Source organism: Oculina patagonica, chromosome 4, assembly GCF_052425735.1.
Source record: "Oculina patagonica isolate OP01 chromosome 4, crgOcupat, whole genome shotgun sequence".
Classification (NCBI taxonomy): Eukaryota; Metazoa; Cnidaria; class Anthozoa; order Scleractinia; family Oculinidae; genus Oculina; species Oculina patagonica.
In genome coordinates, this window is record NC_135761.1 from 54,127,271 (window position 1) to 54,150,650 (window position 23,380).

Below are 23,380 nucleotides of genomic sequence, written 5' to 3' on the forward strand. Positions count from 1 at the left end.
AAGGGGACTAAACGACAGGGTTTTTGACTCGTATTTTTATCAAACAAAGACGTTCTTTACAAAATATCGGCGTTGCCTCTGGATACCAAGACCACTAAGTTCTTGCCCCCTAAATTAAACGTTTCTTTTCTCCTGTTTAATGAAACTTAATCACTGTTGTTTTATCGCTTTCTTTAGCATGCGAGTATTTGACCTTCTGCGCGTAACCAGCTCAACATCTTTCACAAACAATTGACGCTAAACGCATAACAGAATATTCATATTTTATTAGTGTGATAACACTTAAACGTGTTCAGCATGCAGCATGCACGATCATCAAAAAAGAAAGAAATCCAATTTTCACTCTTGCATGATTAGTCGCTGGGTGAATAGTACAGAACACAAAATTCACGACTGAATAAGAAATAACTCTCAGCGATACTCGGCGGACAAGGTTTACCGCCATCTTTGATTTAGGTGTGAAAACCTTGAATAAATAAATCAAACAAAGAGCCAGTCGTTCGATTATCGCCGTTATAGCTTCTAAAAGCGTGTAAACTGTAAATTATTTAGATAAGAAAATAAATGATCAAAATAATTCTCTGTCTAAATTGAATAGAGCGGACACAGGTTTTATTCAATTTGTTATCTTTGCAAGCCTCCTCTGCCTGTGGTCTTCAGTTATCAATAAACTTCGTCAAACATTCGCGATGTAAAGATCGCGGGTCAATAGCATAACGTTATAATCCTATAAACTTATAGTGTTTACAATCGTTCCTCGGAAAAAGTAAATATAAACTTAGCTAATAATTGAATGTCAAGTGTTGGGAAAATTATTTTTGACACATGAATTGGAAGATAAGCTGTCTTTTTGTACCGTTAGATACACAAAGTAATAATACCGCGCGTTAATCAGTCAAACCTATACATGCCGTTGTGTGTAGAGTTGAGGATAAGAAGAGTTGGATTCTGTCACTTGTTGACTATGAATGTTCTGAGCAAAGGACGCCGCCGAGGAAAATGCCGACACGGCGCTCGTTGTAGGTCCTGGCTCCATTGCGCTGCTGTAAAGATGGGCCGCCGTGTGTCCGTGAGGTCCCGTTGGAGACACCATCATTTCGGTCGGACGAACTGGATAGGGCAAATCGTGCACGCTGTTAGCATGGCTTGGAGGCGGCGGTGGAAAAGCATGAGTTTGTCTCTGAGCGTGTACAGCAGCCATATCGTACATTGGATAAGAGGCGTGTTGTTGCATCTGGTAGTATTGATGTGGATACATGGACTCGGGTGTCATTGTAGGCGGATATGCCGTTAATTTCATGGCGGCAGCGTGGACTCCAGGCTCTGCACCACCGTATGGAAACGAATACGTCGATTTCTTCATTAACTGCTTTTGTTTTCTCCGTCTTGGTTTGTACTTGTAGTCGGGATGTTCTTGACTGTGTTTCTCTTGAAGTCGCTTGGCCTCTTCTTGGTAAGGTCGTTTGTCGTGGTCCTTCATGTTTTTCCATTGCGCTCCCAAAACTTTGCTAATTTCCGAGTTGTGCATCTTCGGATTCTCTTTGGCCATTTCTTTTCTTCTTTTCTGCGACCAAACCATAAAGGCGTTCATGGGTCTCTTTATGTGATTCGGATCAGTTTTACTCATGTTGGTGATGTTTACGCGTCAAAACTTTGCAAGCGCTTTGTCCCACTCGACTATCAAGTGAATAGTTAGCCGTGTCAACTGGTTCTGTCCGTCAGAACAAGGCCATACTTTGGTGTGTAATATTCAACAAAGCTATTTACATTTCTGGCGTTGCATGCGAACAATGGAGTTTTTAGAAATCTTTAATTACCATAATCATTCCAAACATCAAAAGGACAAAACACAATAGAGCAAGTATTCAACATATTTACTTGAATAATTAATTATTTCGCTGATGCTTTACCATTGCTCTTTCTAATCCCCGAAGTTCTTTAAACGTCCATTATTCCGTAACGTAGCTTTTGTGGACCGTGCGACCAGTTGAAGTTTGGTTTTCGAGCAAAAAACGACGTTGCTTGTTAAACCTCATTTTCATTAGAACACAGCTGGGTACCCGTGAGATTAATCATTTCAAAGTTAATAACATGTTTGCTTTAATATTTATGTCCAATTTAAGCGAATATTGAAGTAAGTGTATCTCGAAACTAATTACAGAACGTAGTGATTTCAGCGCATTGTTGGTATAAGGTAGGATTAACAAGAATTTAATTTATCTAACTACATTTCGTTTGGAACGGAAAAAATAAGTTGAAAGAGCCCAACAGCGGGCAATTAAAATTAGGCCTCGACAGTAATTCATATTCATAATAAACAGAGCGTTCTTGTAAAGTTTTCTGACAGTTTTATTGTTATGTAGATGATTCAATTTACAACAAGCCTAGAGGCCTTTTGACATTACCTACACAGATCCGTTATAGACGAGCAATATTCGCGCACTGATGTTTGAGTTTCAACTCGCTATCAAATATTGAATATAAACACTCGAGTGGTGTAATCCGTGATTATTTACTCAATACTCATCCATACAGAGAAATTTTAATATCAATTAAACAAGTTCGTAACACAATAGGTCGACAATATAATCCTTCATATTCCACTTGACCTAATTTTCGTCCAAGTCTGTAAAAGATGTCGCTTCAAACGCTGACACTTTTGAAGAGTTAAGCAGCGATAATGATGGAATCATAAAGAAAACAAATCGCATCAAAAACAAAAAGAACAATGTCTGTGCCCGTCGGACAAGTTTGTGTTTCGAAGGAACAAGGCGGACAGCTTAAACTCTTTTAACAAAATTTTACATAACAGAAGATTGCGAAATGAGATGATTTGTGAGGCTTTGTTTTTGTTTCTTGTAGCATTTGAACAGGATATAAGGTGGATAATTAGTAGAAATGAACAAGGAAAATTCGCTCGAGACCACAAACTTGTTAATTGCCCAGCTCTCAAAAACTCGTTATTGAATGACGTTAATTAACGAGTAAACTTTGAGAAAAAAAGCGCCCTCGAACGGAAATTGACTAAACAATACCAGGAAACCCAAACAAATATTGTTCAATCTTTTGTCCGTTTTGATTTGAAAAGAAACACACACTATCCAACGCTGTACAAAACTTGACGGAAATAAAGAAAGGGAAAGGACTTTAATTTGTTCCTTTAACCCCATTTTTTTAAGTCTGTTTTTGCATGTTGAAACAACAGTGACGCAAGAAGGCCGGCGCGGGAGGGCCGCGAAGCATTATCGCATTTTAGACGCGCGAAAATTGAGGCCCTCGCCCCAATTTTTACGCGGCCAAAATGTGGAAAACTCTTCATTCCTACCGAAATGCTTGCTACACAGGCTACCGATAAACGCGCCAAAATTTCGCTTGTCACGTCACGTCACGCAATTTATCCTCAGCTATCCTTTAACAATTTGTTCATTATTTTAACTGACAAAGAAGGTGTATCTGTAGGACTTTTCAATATAGAGCGACCTCTCTGTGGAATGAGTTGCAGCCTGCACTCAAACTTAGTCCATCCTACTCAGGCGACAGCTTTTTTATGACTGTTTTATCTAATTTTTATTCAACCTTTGCGTTTTTTACGTTTCATTGTCCTGTGTGTTTAGCTTTCTGGTTTTTTTTTGTTTTTTTTTTTTATTTTGTATGTACATGACTCTGAAAAGCCCCGTGAGGACGACCCAATAAAGTATGTATGTATATAAAGCAAAGTCTCGAATGTGAACTGAGATAATGGAATATAACTGGATGTAACAACAGCAGCTGCAGTTTATTTGTATAAAAATGAAAAGATATATATATATATATTTACAAAATATTATCTAGAGCACCTGAATTGACTGTAAGGAGCTGATCTAGGTCGGATGCCCATTGAATATTACAATAAACAATATATTTGGTCCGGTGTTAATAAAGATATCAGTGTTTATTATTCAACACATGCGCGCGCTGCCCATATATGTAAAATTGTTTATAAATTTGTTTATTTTTTTACTTGGAAATGTTGATTTTAGAAACCCGGCCTACGGCTCGTCGGCTAAGTATCAGCCAGAATCCCCGATTTCGCAGGATAATTGTTAAATATAGTGCTCAATTTAATAGCGTCGTAGGTGGCAGTAGACAACTGCCAAAGGCAAATCAGGAATTCTGTATTTTGAAACAGTCATCCCAGGAAACGTCAAGTCAGCGAAAAGACTTCGAACTCTCGTTTTCGAAGGCTGAGTAGTCATAAGATGAATAAGAAAACTAGGACGAGAAGTGCTACTTGAAAATGCAATGAAGGTGTTGGTATCAATTGAAAATCCACTAATAGTGGCCTGGCATTGCTAAAATGTTCTGTACTAAATAATAAATATGGTAAATTTTTAGCTCGGTGATAAATAATGAAGATGAATTTTTCAACAATGACACGAGCATGAGACAAAGAAAACTTCTGAGTCCCCGATGAGAATCAAACCCATGGCCTCCCAGATACCGGTTGGGCGCTCTAACCAACTGAGCTACGAGAGACTCGTGGTAGTTAATTGCCCAGCTCACCACGAGTCTCTCGTAGCTCAGCTGGTTAGAGCGCCCAACTGGTATCTGGGAGGCCATGGGTTCGATTCCCGTCGGGGACTCAGACTTTTTCTTTGCCCTATGCTCGTGTCATTGTTGAAAAATTCATCTTTATGTACTGTACTAGTCATAAAAATTGGGTACGGACGGATAAGGCAGTGATAAGGCAGTAGTAGTCTAAAAACCTTGAAAAAGTCTGGCCGATGTTTTCAAGTCTGACAGTGTTTCTTATAGAAAGTCACTTATAAACCATTGATTACATTTATTCACACCTTGTAGAATAAATTTATGCCTTTTTTGTTGTTCCAAGTTTATTTTGTTGATCCCTGAATGCACCTTCATAATTCTATCATAGTTTACACAAGAACTTATAAGAATTCTCGTGATACTGCCCCTTTCAAAAAACAGACCAAGATACATATTAAAGGTGAACCGCGCGGCTGCCATGTTTTGTCACTCATTTGCTTTTACGGTCGTGGGGATGGCTAATTGTCGCCTGAAATTTTTGGGATACCCCATGAAAATTCGTGGTCTGTGTAAAATTTTCACCATCAAGCGAGCGCGTAGGGTGCAGTTCACCTGTTAAGATTTGTGCAGCGATTTGTAAAACTATAAAATATATAATTCATGAAACTGAAGTCTCGCAAAAATATAGCCTGCGAACAGGCTCCCGAGCGGGCCCCATTACTCCCCCTCAGGCTCCGCTCTTCCGCTCGCTTCGCTCGCGTAACCCCACTCACCACCCCACTCGGGAGCCTGTTCGCAGGCTAGCAAAAATACTGCCCACCTTGTAAAATGAAACCGTCAAATTTTTCAAAGGAATCGTTTAATTTTTTGTATATAAAAAAGTTAAGAATAGGTTATTTTGTTCAGCTTGTCAGTTATATCACCTTACACTCGTTAATACTGGTATCTCACTCCACGTTTTTATAACATAGTCTATTATCCTTCTTTATTTTACTTTACAACTGAATATTTGAAAGTAAATATTTGAAATTTGATATGTCGTCGTAGTTATGTACTCAAATGTCAACTATACTTGGAAATAGCCCAAAATGAAATTCCTTCAAACTCGGCCTGAATAAAGCCCCAGGGGTCCTAGCTACAAAAATATAAGTTTAAGATCAATCGGTTGTTTATTGATTTTATAACGAATTCTTTTCTTCCCAAAACTCAAAACCGGACAAAATCGAACGAAAATGTGAGGTAAATTCGGAGGCTTCTACATTAAAAATAACGTTTGTCATGAAAAATTAATTGCACATCGACTTTGTACTTTCCTTCGACTATCTTTAGAGATAATTAGATTGCAATTTGATAAGAAAGCAAATATTTTACAAAATTTTGAAAACCGGTACCTCAAATCACCTAAATAATAGGCTAAATTTTAAAATATTTTCAACTGCTTAAAATGCCTTCTTGTACATCGCTGTGCCCAAAACAGTTCGGTCAGTCTGAAAGAGCATGTTTCCTACTACAAGTATGTGAAATAAAATTTTTGGGTAATTAAAATGGCGAGCGCTGAGGCAGCGAAGTATTAAACTGCAGCCCTCCTCCTAAAAACCCGACCTTTGACCTTGCCGTTACGAAACCGCTAATAACGAGTTGTGACAAACTTTTCCCTATTTTGCGTAGGTTTCTTCCGTTATCGGTCCAAAACACGTATAACTTTGATTAATGCAATCTTACTTAGTGCATGAAGCGCCCAAAAGTCACATATGGACTTCTGTTCGGACAAAATAAAGCACTTCGTTTATAAATAAGCTTGCCGAAATTTCAACTTGAACGAATACAATATTTAATTTGGTTTATGCGTTTTACAAACTAGTAAAATCACGACAATACCCACCTGAATATTGATATTCACAGCAGTTCCATATCCCTGGAATAACGTAAAAAGGGAGCTGAATCGAAACTTTGCAATGTTTGCGACTGATACGAATCGAATGTTAAAATTGTCACGCGCCGATTAGATTGTTCATCAGAGGAAAACAAATGCATTGTTTCCACGGGCAACTAGGCTTTTGTACATTATGCTTTTGTTTCCCCACTAAAATGCTCCACCTTAATGCTTCATTTTTTTCCACTAAAATGCTCGGTCTTCCCCAAAAAAGTCACTAAAATGCTCGGATAATGCTCGTTATACAAACGGTTTTTTAAATTAAAGGAGAAGTTCACTCCAGAATGGCCTTTTTTTTTCTTTACGCTGATAAAAAGTTTAAACAAAGATATGTTATTCACCAAAATTTCAGCATTCAACGTTCGCTATAACCCTACGAAATCTCTCCCAAAACTCGACAACTGAACGCCGCCATCTTGGAGGTAGTCATGTATGCGTGACGTCAAAGAGCTCAGCCTGAGATTTTGCAGGAAAATTTTAATAGTCGAAACTCCTTGCTTTTTGTATTTTTTGAAGCTCTGTTTGAGCAAAATGGAGCTACATAAAGAGGCATTTTGACAAACAAAATCCACTACGAAGAAACAAGGAGTTTCGAGTATTTAAATTTTTCCACCAAACTTCAGGCTGAGCTCTTTGACGTCACGCATACATTACCAGCTCCAAGATGGCGGCGTTCAGTTGTCGAGTTTTGGAAAAGATTTCGTAGGGTTATAGCGCACGTTGGAGGCTAAACTTTTGGTGAATAACATATCTTTGTATAAACTTGTTTTTGGCGTAAAGAAAATAAATGGCCATTCTGGAGTGAACTTCTCCTTTAATTTCAAAGTTTTTAACATGGTGTTAACTGTTAACACTTACAAAAACGTACAAGTGTTAGAAGTAACAAAAACAATGTATAAAAGTTCATAAATACAGCCAAAAAAATCATAATCCTCGAAATCATCTACGAGGCTAAGTACAGAAAGTAGTTGACTATCTCCAGAAAGCTATTTTCTGCAAAATTTAGCTGCCAAAATTGTGCTCGATATGCCAAGGCATTCATCTGCTACCGAGGCGCTCCAACAGCTTGGCTGGGATAATTTAATGGAAAGAAGAAGACTTCATAGATTAATTTTGTTTTTTAAGGCATTAAGTGAGCGTCCGTGTAAGAACCGACCACTCGATTTTCGGCCCAGAACAGAATTCCTTCAAATTTTCTGTGCAAGACAATTGATCCATATGATAAACAAAAATAGCAATATTTTGGCTTGTAGTGTTATTTGTCAATATTTTTGGCGATGATTGCTGAGAACGGTCAAAAACCGAAAAAATCATCCTGTTTCGAGTCAAATTTAGGCGTCGCGCTCAACGCGCTGAAAAATTACTCTTTAACTTAAATAAAATGAAACTTGTATATCATTTTATTTTATGTCTTGTCTATTAGTTCATGTTAAAATATTTGAAATCGGACTTAACGAAAATTAATTATGATTTTTTTAAAACACCCCATAAAGAGCCATCGCAAAAATCACGCAAACATACTGTTGGTTAGAGAGGTTTTTCTCAAAAGTTTAACGCGATCTAGAGCCCTAGACACTATCCACGATTAGTACTAGGCTTGGTGTATTAGAAACAAGAAAAAAAGTTTTGGGCACTAAGCCTTTTGAATTTTAGGAGTTCTATCAACAAAGCCTATTTTTAACGGTCGTAACGCGCGTCACGCAATTTCTTACTATTGTGTTTCCTATCTTTCCCACATATAACAGTTGTCCGAGGGAGCAAATATTTTTGAAACTAGCTTTCTGCTCGGAAAAAGGCATGGACAAATCTTAAATTTATCAAATATCGCCCCAAAAATAAGAATTAAGAAGGTTAAATCATGAGCGGCTCCGGTATGAGTTGTCTTTAGTTCCGTCTTTAACTGTGCAAAAAGCTTCGAAAAGCGGTTTCCGTGATTCGGTAATCATAAATAGGGAAAGAACTACGAAAGAAACCCTTAATAATTTAACATATTAAACACATTTAACAGCTAGAAATTATTATCATTGTATTATTAAAGTGTACGCCCAGAGAAAATGCAACACAAATGAAAATAGGCCAAAGCGAATTTCTCAGAAAATGTCTGTTTCAGTCGGCTTTGATGCACGCGGGAATGTCAATGAAAGTTATTTTTAGTAGGTTAATTTCAACCCGTGTGACAAATGCTTGCTGCTAAAACTATTTCTTGTTTTACTTTATATCATTTGTTTTTCAATTTTGTGAATAGGCTACAAACTTTGCCTTTAATATTTATTTTCTTCACTTTTTTTTTTTTTGCACTGCCCTTGTGCTAAATTTAACTTATGCAAATTTGTGACAATTGATGTCGTGCGTGCTTACATTACGGCAGGAATAGTTTTGCTCTTTGCGTTTCGTGTTGTTTCGTTCTGTGAAATGGCAGGATTTTGTTCCTTCTCGGCAATTTTAGGTGGTAAGTGCGAAAGTAGTCGTGGACATACCGATTGTATAGCCCTAAATGATTGTGACGGCGATATCAGTTTGCATCTAGCAAATCACCACCTGTCAAGAGAAAATTCATGTGAAAGGGATCTAATACTGGCAAGAGCAGGTCTTTTAGAACTCACTGAAGAACAGATTAAGAATATGATGGTTTGTCCAGCCCATCGTTTTACCTTAGGAAAGTACTGGCAAGCTCCGAAGACCTGCCAGTATCCAAGACATCATGGAAAGAAATCGGCGGTAACAGGGACTCATGTTATAAATTTCAAGCTGGCCAGGGAAATTAAAAACCTCTTTGGAGAAGCTGCACCCGTTGGTTCCCGTAAGTTTTATTGTTAAAGATTGTTCTTAATCGCTAAAAATTGTTTACATTGTTAAGCCCTAGGCTGAAACAGATTTCACTTCCGTAAATATGAAATGCTAGGTCATTACTATTGTTGCATGGTGACAACTGTTCTCTGGACGCGTTCTGTTAGCTTACCTGAGACCGGCTCAAACACAGGATAAAATGTTATTATAAAGTAATTTGAATGCGACTTAAATAATTTATTCTTAGTGACATAGCTTGCAACACCTGATGTTTTTAACCGTGACTAAATAAATTACTCTTTCAAGTTTGCTGCGAACACACAGGGGTCAGGGTTGGTTGAAGGCGATTGTGGGGGAGGGGGGGGGGATTACTATACGTGGAGGTTCTGCCCATTTGTATGGTTTAGGTATATTAATGGGCAGAATTTTGCAAGTTTAAGTATATAAAAAGGTAAAGCATGTATACGAGCCTAGGGGCCCATCACGTTTCCGTAGCATAAAGCGACTAGGAGTATTCCCATCGCAGGGTTACCCCCAGTCTTGCCCAAAGAACACGACATATTGAACCCGGCCAGGACTCGAACCCGACCACTGCAGGAATTTTGCACTTAGTGATCCGGTAGAACCCGAATTTCAAAAGTCCTGTTCACATCAGCACTTATCCACTTGCGATGACTGCCAAGGGCTAAAGAAAGTACTTCAGGAACTACGACTTGAGATCGAAGGTCCATCCTGGACGCCAGTTAATTCAGAACAACGAGAAGATTTACTGTACGACTTTGACCGCGCAAAGTCAGATATCTTTCTATGGAAAGCGCACATTGTCCGCTCAATAAACCAGGAAGAGGCGAAGCAAGATTTACTGAAAACAGCCGACGCGACGTCCGCCATTGTTATAATGGACGGGGCCATGAAATTTCTTCAACTGAAATATCGTGAGAAGCAGTCCGAATGGTTCGGAAAACGAGGGCTCAGCTGGCATATATCCACCGTCATAACCAAGAATGTCAGCACTGGTAATCATATGCTCACATCCTTGATTCCTGCCAGCAGAATTGGTATGCAGTCTGTTCGATCATCGAGAACACACTGGAGGCCTTAAAGAAGGAACATCCTCACATAACTCAGGTGAACTTTAGAAGTGACGAAGCAGGCTGTTACTACAACAACTTTCTCGTGGCGGCCGTAAGAGATGCTGGGAACCGAGTTGGTATCACCGTCACACGGTACGACTTTTCCGAGCCACAATACGGGAAAGATGTCTGTGATAGGATCCTTTGCCCGATGAAGTCAGCTATCCGACGCTATTGCAACGAGGGACACGATGTTCTTTCTGCAAAGGACATGCGTACAGCGCTTTCCGAACGTCCTGTCCGAGGCACAACTGCCAGTGTTTGCTCTGTGAATGAGTCTCAAAAGACACTTGAAGTAAAAATGACAGATCATTTCAGCAGGTATCATAACTTTCAATTTGAATCAAATGGCATTAGGATCTGGAGAGCTTATAATGTAGGGCAAGGGAGGCTCATTCCCTACCAAGACATCATCGTCAAGCCTCAGGGTCCTACAGATCTTGTTATAGATGTCGACTTTTTTCCAGTCAAGGAAGCACGAATCCATAACGCCACATCAACTGATGGTGAGGAAACCAGCGGTCTTTTCTCTTGCCCTGAGCCTGGGTGTCAAATGGTCTTCAAAAAAGTTAGTGAGCTTGAGAATCATCTTGATGTTGGCGAGCACCGCCAAATGCGCGGAGGGTCCGAAACGGTGTATGACAAACTCAGAAGAGACTGGGCCGAGAAATTCCTTAATGTTGACAACAACGAGGGAAGTAGCAGTGCACCGGTAGCACATTGCGATGAGCGAGGAGACGAATTTGAATATCAAGCTCCTAGTTTTTGCAGTGACTTACAGCTTGGCTGGGCTCTACACAAGGCGCGAAATCAAGGTGTGCGATTTCCTGATGATGTTAAACAATACCTAACGAGAAAATTCGACCTTGGAGAGAGAACCGGCAACAAGGCAGATCCCGGAAAAGTGGCTGCAGACATGAGAACAGCAAGAAGACCAGATGGTTTGCGGATATTTGACAGGTAAGACTGGCTCACGAAAAGTCAAGTACAGGGTTTTTTTTCGAGACTAGCGGCCACACGAAGAAAGCAGGGGAACCAAGAGTTACAGATGGAGGATGTGTACGCAGAGGAGGAAGAGGAAGAAAGGCGTGAAGTGCTAGAGAGCGTCGCCGCTGAACTCAGTCCCAGGCATCCAATCTGCTATGATTCTTACTGCCTGTGTGACCTGGCACGAGACGAGAGTCTTGACAGTTTCAGTGTAGTTATGCTTAGGAAATATTAAGTTATTTTGAGATTCCCTTTGGTTCACGAGATCGGAAAAAAATCTAGTAGTGAACTTGTTCTCATTCTTGGAAGAATGTGACTGTCGCCAATAGGAAAAAACGTTCAAATGCTATCTATTCAATTCGCGGATGCGTTTGGCTGTTGTTCAAACGTTTAATAATAGTTTTCTGTGAACCGAGAAAATAAAAATAGTTTAAAGCCCTGTATTACTGTTAATGTAGGAAAGGATTAAAGTCGTTCCTTTTTGTTGCTGAGTTAAATTAGTTATACTATCCACTTTAGAGACCGGTCATTATTTATCAGGGGTGGAGGGCCCACGAAATTGTGGAAAAAGTGGGCTAACAAATTATGACCCTCCCCCACACTGGAACCAAAAATTGTGACCCTCCCCAAATTGGAGTCTATTAAGGGTGCCCGCGGGTATTTCCAGGAGCGGAGGTGCTATTTTAAAAATCGAATTTTGGGCATGGAAAGTTAAACCGATTTTTCTTATTTTTCGGTAGTCGTAATTACAAACTAGAACTATAAAATAAACGAGATAAATGAACAGGAAATATCAGCATATTTAAATTACTCTATTTTTATTATTACGGCCACCTTGTTAGAAACCCCGTTTTTACTCCCATACAAACTCTGTATTTTTACATTCTCGTAATCGGACATTTCCGTAAGCGGCCGCGGACACTTTCCGAGATTACGACTTAGACTATTTCTTTGTTTTTAAGCTCCCGTAAGCGGACACCGCAAAGAGAATCATATAAAAAACCTCTGTATCTTGTATTAATCAATCAACTTCACATCGCCGTTCGTCACAATGATTTTACTGTAATTACAGAACCATATTTCAGTGTTTGTTTTGTCGTCATTCACGTCCGGTTACATTTTGAAACACGAGCTCCCGTAAGCAACCATCTATCCCCTTACACCTCTAGTGGCCGCTTACAAGAACCATTCTCGTAAGCGGCCAGCACCAGTTGCAGACACTTTTTTCGCGTCCCGAGGGTGTCCGCTTATGAGAGCTTCGACTGTAATACTATTTTTCTAAACGCAAAGATAGCTTTTTTATTACTGTCAATAAGTTAAAATTATCCAAAAATTCATTTGAGCAAGTTTCAACGAAATCGGCTGGGTAGAAATCGCTGCACAGTTGACTGTTATAGATTTCAGCTTCGCCAGTTGTTACAACAACGCTTGAGTAATGTTTCGATTGCATTGACAGGTCCCTTACTTCTCTTCTTTTTCGATTCGCCATCGATGTAAGCCTTACAGTATCTTTTAATAAAAGTGGAAGCAGAGAGAAAGAAACTAGACACCCAATTATTTTTTTCTTTTTTGGGGGGTCAATTTTACCAGAATTGAAATCAACTTTGTTTTGATACGCCGCGACGTGTAAACCTTCTACAAATTTGCATAAATTGAATTCAGCGAAGACTGAGAATTATTTGATGACGGCATATGGGCTATTTTCAAAAGTCGAAACCAATTATAGAAGTCGTTTTGCTTTGCCAACGTAACAATTTAAGAAATGAAGTATAAAGGGAGGGCAAAATATTAATGTACGTGACATCCTAAAAATAACATTTACATTCCAGCGTGTTAGCCGATTGAAATCTACATTCCCTGCAAAGATTTTCGCCGTAGTATAAGTCGATGTAAATTCGCCGTACATAATTTTTTAAGGCACTTTATACTATGAATAAAACTTCTTGTTGTTAAAAATCTCGTTGTCAAAATGCGCGAAGGGTTTTTTCATAGTTCATTCCTTATGATATCCAAATCACGGAAACGTCTTTTTCGAAGCTTTCCGGTGAAACTAAAGACTCACACCGGAGCCGCTATGATTTTAAAACCTTCTTAATTCTTATTTTTGGGGCGATATTTGATAAATGTAGGATTGTCCATGCCTTATTCCGAGCAGAAAGCTAGTTTCGAAAATATTTGCTCCCTCGGACAACTGTTTTATGTGGGAAAGATAGGAAACACAATAGTAAGAAATTGCGTGACGCGCGTTACGACCGTTAAAAATAGGCTTTGTTGATAGAACTCCTAAAATTCGAAAAGCTTAGTGCCCAAAAATTTTTTTCTTGTTTCTAGTACACCATCCCTAGTACTAATCGTGGATAGTGTCCAGGGCTCTAGATCGCGTTAAACTTTTGAGAAAAACCTCTCTAACCAACAGTATGTTTGCGTGATTTTTGCGATGGCTCTTTATGGGGTGTTTTAAAAAAATCATAATTAATTTTTGTTAAGTCCGATTTCAAATATTTTAACATGAACTAATAGACAAGACATAAAATAAAATGATATACAAGTTTCATTTTATTTGAGTTAAAGAGTAATTTTTCAGCGCGTTGAGCGCGACGCCTAAATTTGACTCGAAACAGGATGATTTTTTCGGTTTTTGACCGTTCTCAGCAATCATCGCCAAAAATATTGACAAATAACACTACAAGCCAAAATATTGCTATTTTTGTTTATCATATGGATCAATTGTCTTGCACAGAAAATTTGAAGGAATTCTGTTCTGGGCCGAAAATCGAGTGGTCGGTTCTTACACGGACGCCCACTTAAATGGCTTGATTGACTGGGATTTTTATTTTTATAGCTTTAAAGACATTCATCATTATAATACTCGTGGACGAAATGACATTTGTAGGCCCAAGTCATGTCGCTCCTGGGGCCAGAACCGTTTTATTAATCAAGCTGCTCACGAATGGAACATTTTACCCGACAAAGCAAAAAGCGCATTTGACATTTTAACTTTTAAAAGATATATTAGAAGTATTTGATAAGTTTTTAAATTGCTTATATTCATTTTTTAAAATTTAACTTTTTACATCTTCTATTTTTAATATTCACTTTTTAACCATTTTAATCATATTTGTTATTTATTTTATGCAGGGCCCCACTGAAAACCACCTTTTTGTGACGTGGGCTCCCTGCTAAAATATCTTTATTATTAGTATTATTTGCAGTTGAATTTTGAGTTTTAGTCTTCATTTTCTCTAAAAAAAATAATTTCTTTTTTATTTTCTCGGGAAAAAGTCAATTTTCCGGGAAAATGAATCCGTGGCACTTTCCGCCATTTCGTTTCCGCTTGGTTAGTAGGGTTCGTAAAACTGAATGTCTCTTTTTTATATTTTCCGTTCTCGATAGTGCGATAAAGTTTTGAAAATTTTATCCTGTGCTTTATCCATTTTTCTCTTTCCTTTTTATTAAATTATTATATTCCTTTTTCTGGTTCCATTTTTTCCTTTTCTTTATTCCTTATTCGATTTTTCATTTTTCTTTTTTTCTTTTTTCGTTTTTCTTTATTTCTATTTTCCCTTTTCCTTTATTCCTTTTTCCTTTATTCCGTTTTTCGTTTTACCTTTTTCCTTTTTCCTATTTTCTTTTTTATTTATTTCTTTTTCTTTTCTCCTTTATTCTATCGTTGATTCAGAGGCTTCTCAAACCCTTGTTGTCGAGCAGTATGACACGTGTTCTAGGCTCCTCTTCAACCGGCCACCATTCGTGTGACTTGCTCGAACGATGCTGTTTCATTTACTGAAAGTGTGGTATATCTGATAGATGGGTAAAGGTTTATCATCCACAACGTCGGAGATAATAATATTCTTGCGCCATTTCTAAGTTTAAACATGTTCTCTGCTTAACTTGAAAGTAAATTCCCGTCGCGAGGGAAGCGACTGTTTCTTACTGCAGCTGGTTTCTCTCTTTTTGCCACTTGTGCCGGCGGCCAAATAAGATGATTGGTACGAATAATGATTTCCAAAGGGAACGGGTAACTTGTCGATGGGGTCGTGCTTGCCAGTTATTTGCTGACCATGTACTTCGTATGTAACAGATTAAGGATAATATGCCCGCAACATTGAAAACCATTGTGTCTGGATCGGGCATTATCACACTAACTCACACTGTCATCACCGATTTATAGATAGATCGTTTTGGCCTGAAGGCTAAACACCTTAGACAACACAGTAATCGTGCTATTATTGGACTTGCACAAAGTTCTCCACGTCAGAATTTGATCATGAAGACCACTAGGCACCAAATGAAGCTCATATGGAAATGGCGAAAAATGGCGCGAAATTTGCGAGCAAAGGTTACTGGTAAGCGATTGAAAGAGAAGAAAAATGGCAGAAAGGAAAAAGAAAAAGGTAAAATGAAAAAGAAATACAAAAAAGAAACAGGAAGAAAAGAAATAGAGAAAAAGAAAAAAGAAAAAGAGAAAAAGAAAAAGAAAATATTGATAAAGGGAAAGTAGAAATTTGAATAAAGAAAAGGGTAAAAGGATAAATGATTAGACGGTACTAGAAAAAAGAAATATGAAAAACGGAGCAAGCGCAGGATAAAATAAACAAAGATACACCTAATTGCAATAAGGTTGTCATAGAAAAAAGGAAAAAGGAAAAAGTCAAATAGGAATTAATTAAGCGAATGCATAAAAATTATTTGTACAAATGGCCTCAAAATGCTTCAAAATACGAATAAATCAATTAATCTTGTTACAGCATAAAAATGGGGCTTAAAAAGTGCAGATAAAACTCGTAAAGTTTTCTGTGAATGCTACCAGTTATGAAACTAAGCTAATTAATTCCTATTTACCTTTTTTCTTTTTTACTTTTTTCTATGACAACGTTACTGCAATTAGGTGTAATCCAACTATCGAAAACGGAAAATATAAAATAAAGAGATTTTCAGTTTTACCAACCAAATGAATCAAACGAAAAACGAAATGGCGGAAAGTGCCACGGATTAAAATGCCACTAAAATGCTCGAATAATGCTCAATGCTTTTGCCCCACTAAAATGCTCGAAAAAATGCTAGCATAATGTACAAAAGCCTACGGGCAACCCCAACACAGGCACTACCGTAACATGAGTAATGAAGATATTTTTTTTATTATTATTACAAACAGTCTTTTAAGATAAACAATATAAAACCAGACTTACGAATTATTTCCTTTTTACAGGACTTGTTTTTTATTTTTTTTAAGTTTTGTACATTAATTCGAAATTGGTTTACGTTGGAATGCACACAGAATTATTGACAGGTGTTATCAGTTTTCCGATAAATGTTCATTTCATTATCCAAGCTCGTGAGTAAAAGAAATCTTGGTAGTTTTCTCATTGAACTCTGATTGCAGTTTTTGACATTTGAGAAAAAAAGCGCACGGTTCGCGGAGTCCACCTTTTTACTCGGAGCTCTTCTTAAGCAGTTGCGAAATGAAATCCTGAAAAAAATTAAACTTGAACATTCAGATATCATCAAGCAAGTACTTTTATCAACATGTTTACTCCTTTTGGTTGAAAATCATTTGATACGAATATCAACGAAGTGCAAGTGTTCTTAAAAGGCTGTTCTTAACAGAGCCAGCATGACACAAGAGAGGCCATCTCTCGGGGGGCTCCCATTTATGCTGGTCGTCTCGCCTGGAGGTGTAAATTTTGGATTTTTTGTCTCGGGGTGTTCCGGGCAAAACGCCAATAATTAAAGCCGTGAAGGTATCGTTTAGGGTTCCACACGAAGAAATATACAAATATAAATTATATTTTAAGTATTTTGGTTACGTTTTAGGGATCAAAAAAAAAGTTTGAGCCACACCCAGATTGGTCTCTTTTAGGGGTCCTTTTAAAAATTTCCGACTTGCATCCCCTCCCTCTCCACCGGTTCTGGTGCATTCTACTACCAAACAAACATTGATCTGGACAGGGTAGTGGAGTTATTTGCTTAGAAGCACCCAAGGAGGTTGGAGCCTGCCACATTGCTGAAAAATCAACAACCTGAATAAATAGGATTTTTTTATAATTTCTCTGTTTTAATAATGTAATTACTATTAAACGTAATAAAAATTCCCATTTTGTGTCTGCCTTCTTTTCTTGTCAGTAAAGATATGTTTCTGTCGTCGTTTTTGTCTAAAACCTTAAATTACATATCATGCAAAGCTTCTGTTTCTCAATGGTCCATTTTGATTTAAACATAAAAGAATAAAAATATTCATGCTTTACGGTTGCTTTTGGCTACCTGAGTTCCTATCGAACTGCCTGCAAAACGCACGAAATACTGTATCAGACAACTAAAAATTCAAAATCCTGGGGTGGGTATACTCCCAGGCCAGACTCTCGCGCCTTCAGTGCTCCCTAAATTGTGCCTGCGTGGCACTACCCCGAGGTCCAAGCCATTACCCTTTTATGTACCACTTTTCCCAGAAAAGGTAACCGTTTCATACGCCTTCTATAGAAAATGGTCACCCTTTCACATACCCACCTAGGGGATAATGCATCTTTCTTTATTTTTCACTTATAATCTCTTAAAATACTTAGTTGAATCGACCGTTCTGTAGGTCTTTTCAAGATATAAATGCCGAAATGACAATTTTCCCTACCCTTTTCTATACTCCAACACGTGAAACGCTCTCTCTTTTATACACCTCAAGCAAGAGAAAGGCACTTCTTTCAGACGGAGCCTCCCTGTACAGTCCACTATTAAGAGTACCCCCTCTCCCAGAAGTGTAGCGTTCCTGTTCTTTCTCCAAATCAGGATAGAAGTAAGTAATTCTAAAAAAAAAAACAGCTTTAGTAAGACTGTTCACAGTCCCCTATTTGTCCGTGAAGTCGTAAAGGTCGATCGTTGAGACCGACGCGCCGCAATACAAAAGAAATCACATAGAGTATTTTGTTTTAGTCCCCTTATCCACCGAGCTATGTTACAACTATCGAAATCGGTCTATCGTCCTTATTTTTCATTTTATGAATTTATTAGTAAGCTATGGTGACGTCATTAACACCCTTAAGTGACAAACACGTTATAATGTTGCACTGTTGTTTTATGTTGCCTCGAAAAATTAATATAGTTCTGGTAATTATAAATACTTCGTTGTAATTTCGCATTGAAGAGTAACTGCTTGAAAACCAACGTGAACGAAATGGGATCCTTTTCTTCCAAGACAAGGAAATCCCCTAATCCTGATACTGACTGCCGGCCCAAGACGTGCGATAAGGTAGATGAAGTGGCCAAAGTCGGCGTGAATGCAAATGTAATGGTAGAGAATACAAATCGTAAGCCTCAAGGGCCAGATGCCGACTCAACTGACGAAGGCAGATCAAACATCCAAGAACAAGACATCGTTCCAAAGGTACACCAGTCATTTTCTTGGCTGGCAGCATCACCTGTACTAGTTGGCTTGGACGCCGCCGCGAACGAACAGAAAGAAAAGAGGAGAAAGGCCACAGAGGGAAAAGCAAGGTCGAGATATGTTGAGAAAAACCGAAATGAAAAATATGTTAAATCCTGGCAGCACTCCGCAGAGTCACCGAAACAAAGAGACGATGACAGTTCACATTCATCTGATTCATCTTCAACGGCGAATAACACTGGCAAGTGTGCTACAAATGACACCACTGGTTATGAAGAGAGCAAGAAGGAGATGGAGGGAAGGAAATGAAACAAGAAACATTGACCACTGAGAAATAAACAGCAAGTTTCGACGACAAAACATAGTGCTATTCGAGTCACTTGATGTTGCAACCTTTTTGAATGTGGTAACTCTCTCCAAATCGGCTAAAAACACTTACAACATAATGCGTAACAGTATACACGTATCCATGTGAACTCAGACAAGATCGCCGACTATTACAAGAAATCACAAGTATAGGTAATATTAGTAACGATAACTATTACTAACAGGTTCAGATTTAGTTGACATTTATCATTTTATTCCCTTCGACAAAGTTTTCTCAACGGCTTAAAATCAGTAAGAGTCAATTTTCTGTGATCTGATGTGTGAGCTTTAAGTTCCAGGTAGAAACTTATTGATGCTTTCCATATCAGAAAAATCTTCCTTGAGAAAATATCGATGGCAACTTTAAACTATAGTTGAAACGATGCCAAACGAATGGAGAAACAAACTATATGAAAGATATCGTAGCTTTTACCTTCTAAGAACTTTCTTATGCTACACGAGACAAGCAGAATAATAAGAAACAACGCAAGTCGACTTTCGTAAAAAAATAGCAATTCTGCTCCATAGCGGTAGAGGCGAAAACCCGACTTTATGAATCAAACTTGGAAAATGATCTCAAGAAATCAAATGTTGAAACGTTTTCTCTGCTATACAATCACGTATTTTTGTAAAACCAGGAATTTTTCTACATAGCAGATTTCTATTTTGTGTTTGTTCCACATGGTATATATTATCCCATCGTTTTTTAACTTGGTTTAATTTTGTTTCGTATTCAGCTAATGATTGATGTGTAAGACAAACTTTGTCGATGAGATATGAAATAAAGTTACAAAAAATCAATGTAAAACGAATTAAATTGATGATGATGATGATGATGATTCTTCAAATCTATCACATAGTACAGGCGATACACCCGGTTGGAAAATATCAATGCACTTTACATATGCATGTTATGGGTTAGATGATGAATGTAACCAATAGCTATGATAATTCACTATCTACTTTTCCTACCTATTCGATCGCTTACAGAAATGAATATACGGACGGACGGACGGATAATTGGATGAATGGGTGGGTGAACGAACAAATATTGACTGTTTAGCTTTAACCGGTGGCTTCCTTATGTTCAAAGATTTACTGACCCAACGATCCACAGATTTTCTCATTTTACGTCTTTTTGGTGTGTTTTTGCCCTAACGGTGAACGCAAAAGCCATTTATGGCGACTGTGGCATGAGGGTTCGTTGGGTCTCTTGCGTCTCCTGGGTCTCTTGGACCCCTTGGGTCTATTGGGACTATTGGCTTTGGGTTAATTGTAACTCTTGGGTCTATTGGGTCCCTCGTGTCCCTTGGCCCTTGGGTTCCTTGTCTCTCTTGGTCTCTTGGATCCCTTGAGTCCCTTGTGTCTCTTGATTCTTTTAGGTCCCTTGTATCTATTGGGCTCATGTGTCTCTTGGGTTCCGTGTGTCTTTTGGGTCTTTTAGTCCCTAGTGTATCTTGGGCCTCTTGGGTTTGGGTCTCTTATGTCCCTTGGCTCTTTTTGGTTCCTTGTGTCCTTTAAGTCCCTTGTGTCTCTTGAGTATTTTATGTCCCTTGGATCTAATGGGTCCCTTGGGTCTCTTGGGTCTTTTGGGTCCCTTAGGTCTATTGCAGACCTTGAGCCCTTAGGTCTTGGGTCTCTTGGATCTCCTCGGTCTCGTGGGTCTTTTGTGTCTCATGGGTCTCTTAGACCTCTTGGGCCTTTTGGATCCCTTGTGCTGCTTCAGTCCCCTGTGTCTCTTGGGTCTTTTAGGATCCCTTGTGTCTCTTGGGTCTCTTTAGACCCCTTGGGTCTTTGGGAACCTTGGATTTTGTTTGGTCCTTTGTTTCTCTAGGGCTTCTTAGACCCCTTGGGTCTCTGGGGTCTATTGGGTCCCTTGTGTCTCTTGGGTTTCTTGGACCCCTTGTGTCTCTTGGGCCTTTTGAGTCCCTTGGGTCTATCGGATCCCTTGTGTCTCTTGGGTCCCTTGGGTCTTCTGGGTCCCTTGGGTCTTTTGGGTCTCGTGTGACTCTTGGGTTTCTTGGACCCTATGGGTCTCTTGTGTCTTTTTGGTCCCTTGTGTCTCTTGGGATTTTTACGCCCCTTGGGTCCCTTGGGATTAATTCTTCACATAGCATAATAGTAATGGGTGATTCCTTTCGGAAAATCATTGTATTATAGTTGCAGATCCTTGGCACATGAAAGATTTTCAAGCCTTTTCTCCGCATTGATTTGTCAACTTTTTTGTCGTTTTTATTTGTGTTCGGGTTCCTTTTTTTCTTGGTCGTTTCGCACTGGCAGCACAGTCCTCCCTTCACTCCCGGCAGCCATTGTTCGCTTTGGATTTGTTATGTTAATTGTCCAGTCATCCTGGTCAATAACAAGACGTCATCGCCAGTACTGACATCATTCCGACTGCCGGCAGCACTCAAAGTCTAAAAAATTTGAAACAGAACGAGAATTTTACTTCAAACCTGCCATCTTGCCCTCGGCATATAATATTGTTTTCTTAAAGTTTAGGTCGGTATCTTGCCTTTTTGCAAATTTCTTAGTTTCCTCTCAACTCTTTGGGTTGATTAAGCAATTAGCGTAATTACAGATTGAATTTCTATGCACGTCTTATACATTACCGCGAAGCAATTAATTCAGTTCAACACAACAAATCAAGTTGCACCTGACACTTTCGAAAGAGTGAAATCAATGTTTAGTGTAGTTTAATCGGATCATTTAGTTCCAAGGATCGTTCAATCCGTTATGGTGCAGTGGCAACCTTCGTGAGGGGACGAGTGTTGCTCGCACGTGCGGGGCCTTTGTTAATAGGCAATTAACGGGATAATTAACGTCATTATTAGCGATTGACATTATTGATTGTTAGTAGAATATACTGTGATACTAATGAAAATAATTATCAAATCGCACAGCACATTGATTAAGAGAGCATCACACAACAAAAGCAGCATTTGAGGAAAAAGTGGTTGAAATGGGATCCTTTAGTTCTAAGGTGCGTTCAATCCGCTATGGGGTCAACCTTCACGAGACGTCCAAAGAAGACATCAATAGTGAAAATGAGGACGAGTGTCGCTCAACAACCGATGCCAGTGAAATGGCTGAGAATTCCACACATCAAGGGCAAGATGAAGGAACGAATGGAGACGAATCAAACACTGGTGCCATCGCAACCCATGAAAAACACTCTGTTCCAAGGGTATACCAGTCTTTCGCTTGGCTGGCATCGCCACCAGTGGTTTTGAACACCGCTGCAAACGAACAGAAAGAAAATGGAAAAAGGCCCGTAGAGGGAAAAATGAAGTCAAGTAATGTAATGGAATACAGCAGTGGAAAATACCTAAAATCGTGGCAGCACTCCTCCGAGAAAATGCCCGAGCGAAAACCACAGGGTGATGCCAGTTCGTCCTCCTCTACTTCGCCATCGGCGGATAGCAAGGGCAAGTACGCCGTAAATAAAGATCGAAGCAGTGAAGGCAACAAAAAGCAGAATGTAAACCAGGCACGTTCGCGTCCAGGAAATACCGAGGATTTTTCGTCATCACGTGCAGGCTATGGATTGCCTCCACAACAAAGTTCTCCTTCTACCAGTGCTCGACCAACCGTACGTTTCTCTCCGCGGGAAACTCTGCCCTTGAAAAAGACAAAGAGAAGGCTTGAAGGAGAGGTTTTCAGGACTCTGAAAAGACACAAAACTATTACGAACCGTGAGTTTAAACAGTACGCTCATGTGAACCGTTTTGAAAAATAACTGTTAAGCTTACTCTTGAAACACATTTTTATGTTCAAATGAACTCCTTTCGTATTAATTGATTTTTTTCCTTTTCTATCGCATTAAGATGTAAATATGAGGTAGATGTAATTTTCATCATGCCCATGTCACGAGCGTTTGCAAAAGGAAAACCTATCGATCGAGTCCCTAAACTGGGAACTTCGATTTTTCTCGTATGCTAAAGGCATGATGAATATTAAATCTTAATCATCGAGCTTACAATTTACCACCTTTTTTTCGTTTATCACCAGATGTATATTTTATGTAATGTATATTTGTGACCAAATTGTATCGACGGCTTGGCGCAACCGGATTGTTGTGAAACTGTCTTGGTGCTACACCGTTTGAGATTTTAAAATAATCTGAAACTTATTAATTCTCGGACGTTTTCTTGGATTGTAACCCAAGTAAACCAACCAAGCCTTGCACTGTAAACTATATGACAAAAAGATTCCTCTTCAATAAAAAATGTTGAAGCCAAATTCAAGGCAACAACCCTGCATCTTTGACGAAAGCTG

The 23,380-nt window shown here is 38.9% G+C and overlaps 1 protein-coding gene across 1 annotated transcript; it reads right to left on the reverse strand.

Moving 5' to 3' along the window:
• Positions 1-246: 246 nt before the first annotated feature.
• Positions 247-1,963, reverse strand: LOC144650676 (uncharacterized). Its single transcript, XM_078510398.1, has one exon. The coding sequence runs from the start codon at positions 1,625-1,627 to the stop codon at positions 902-904; it is 726 nt and encodes a 241-aa protein (XP_078366524.1). The 5' UTR covers positions 1,628-1,963; the 3' UTR covers positions 247-901.
• Positions 1,964-23,380: the final 21,417 nt, after the last annotated feature.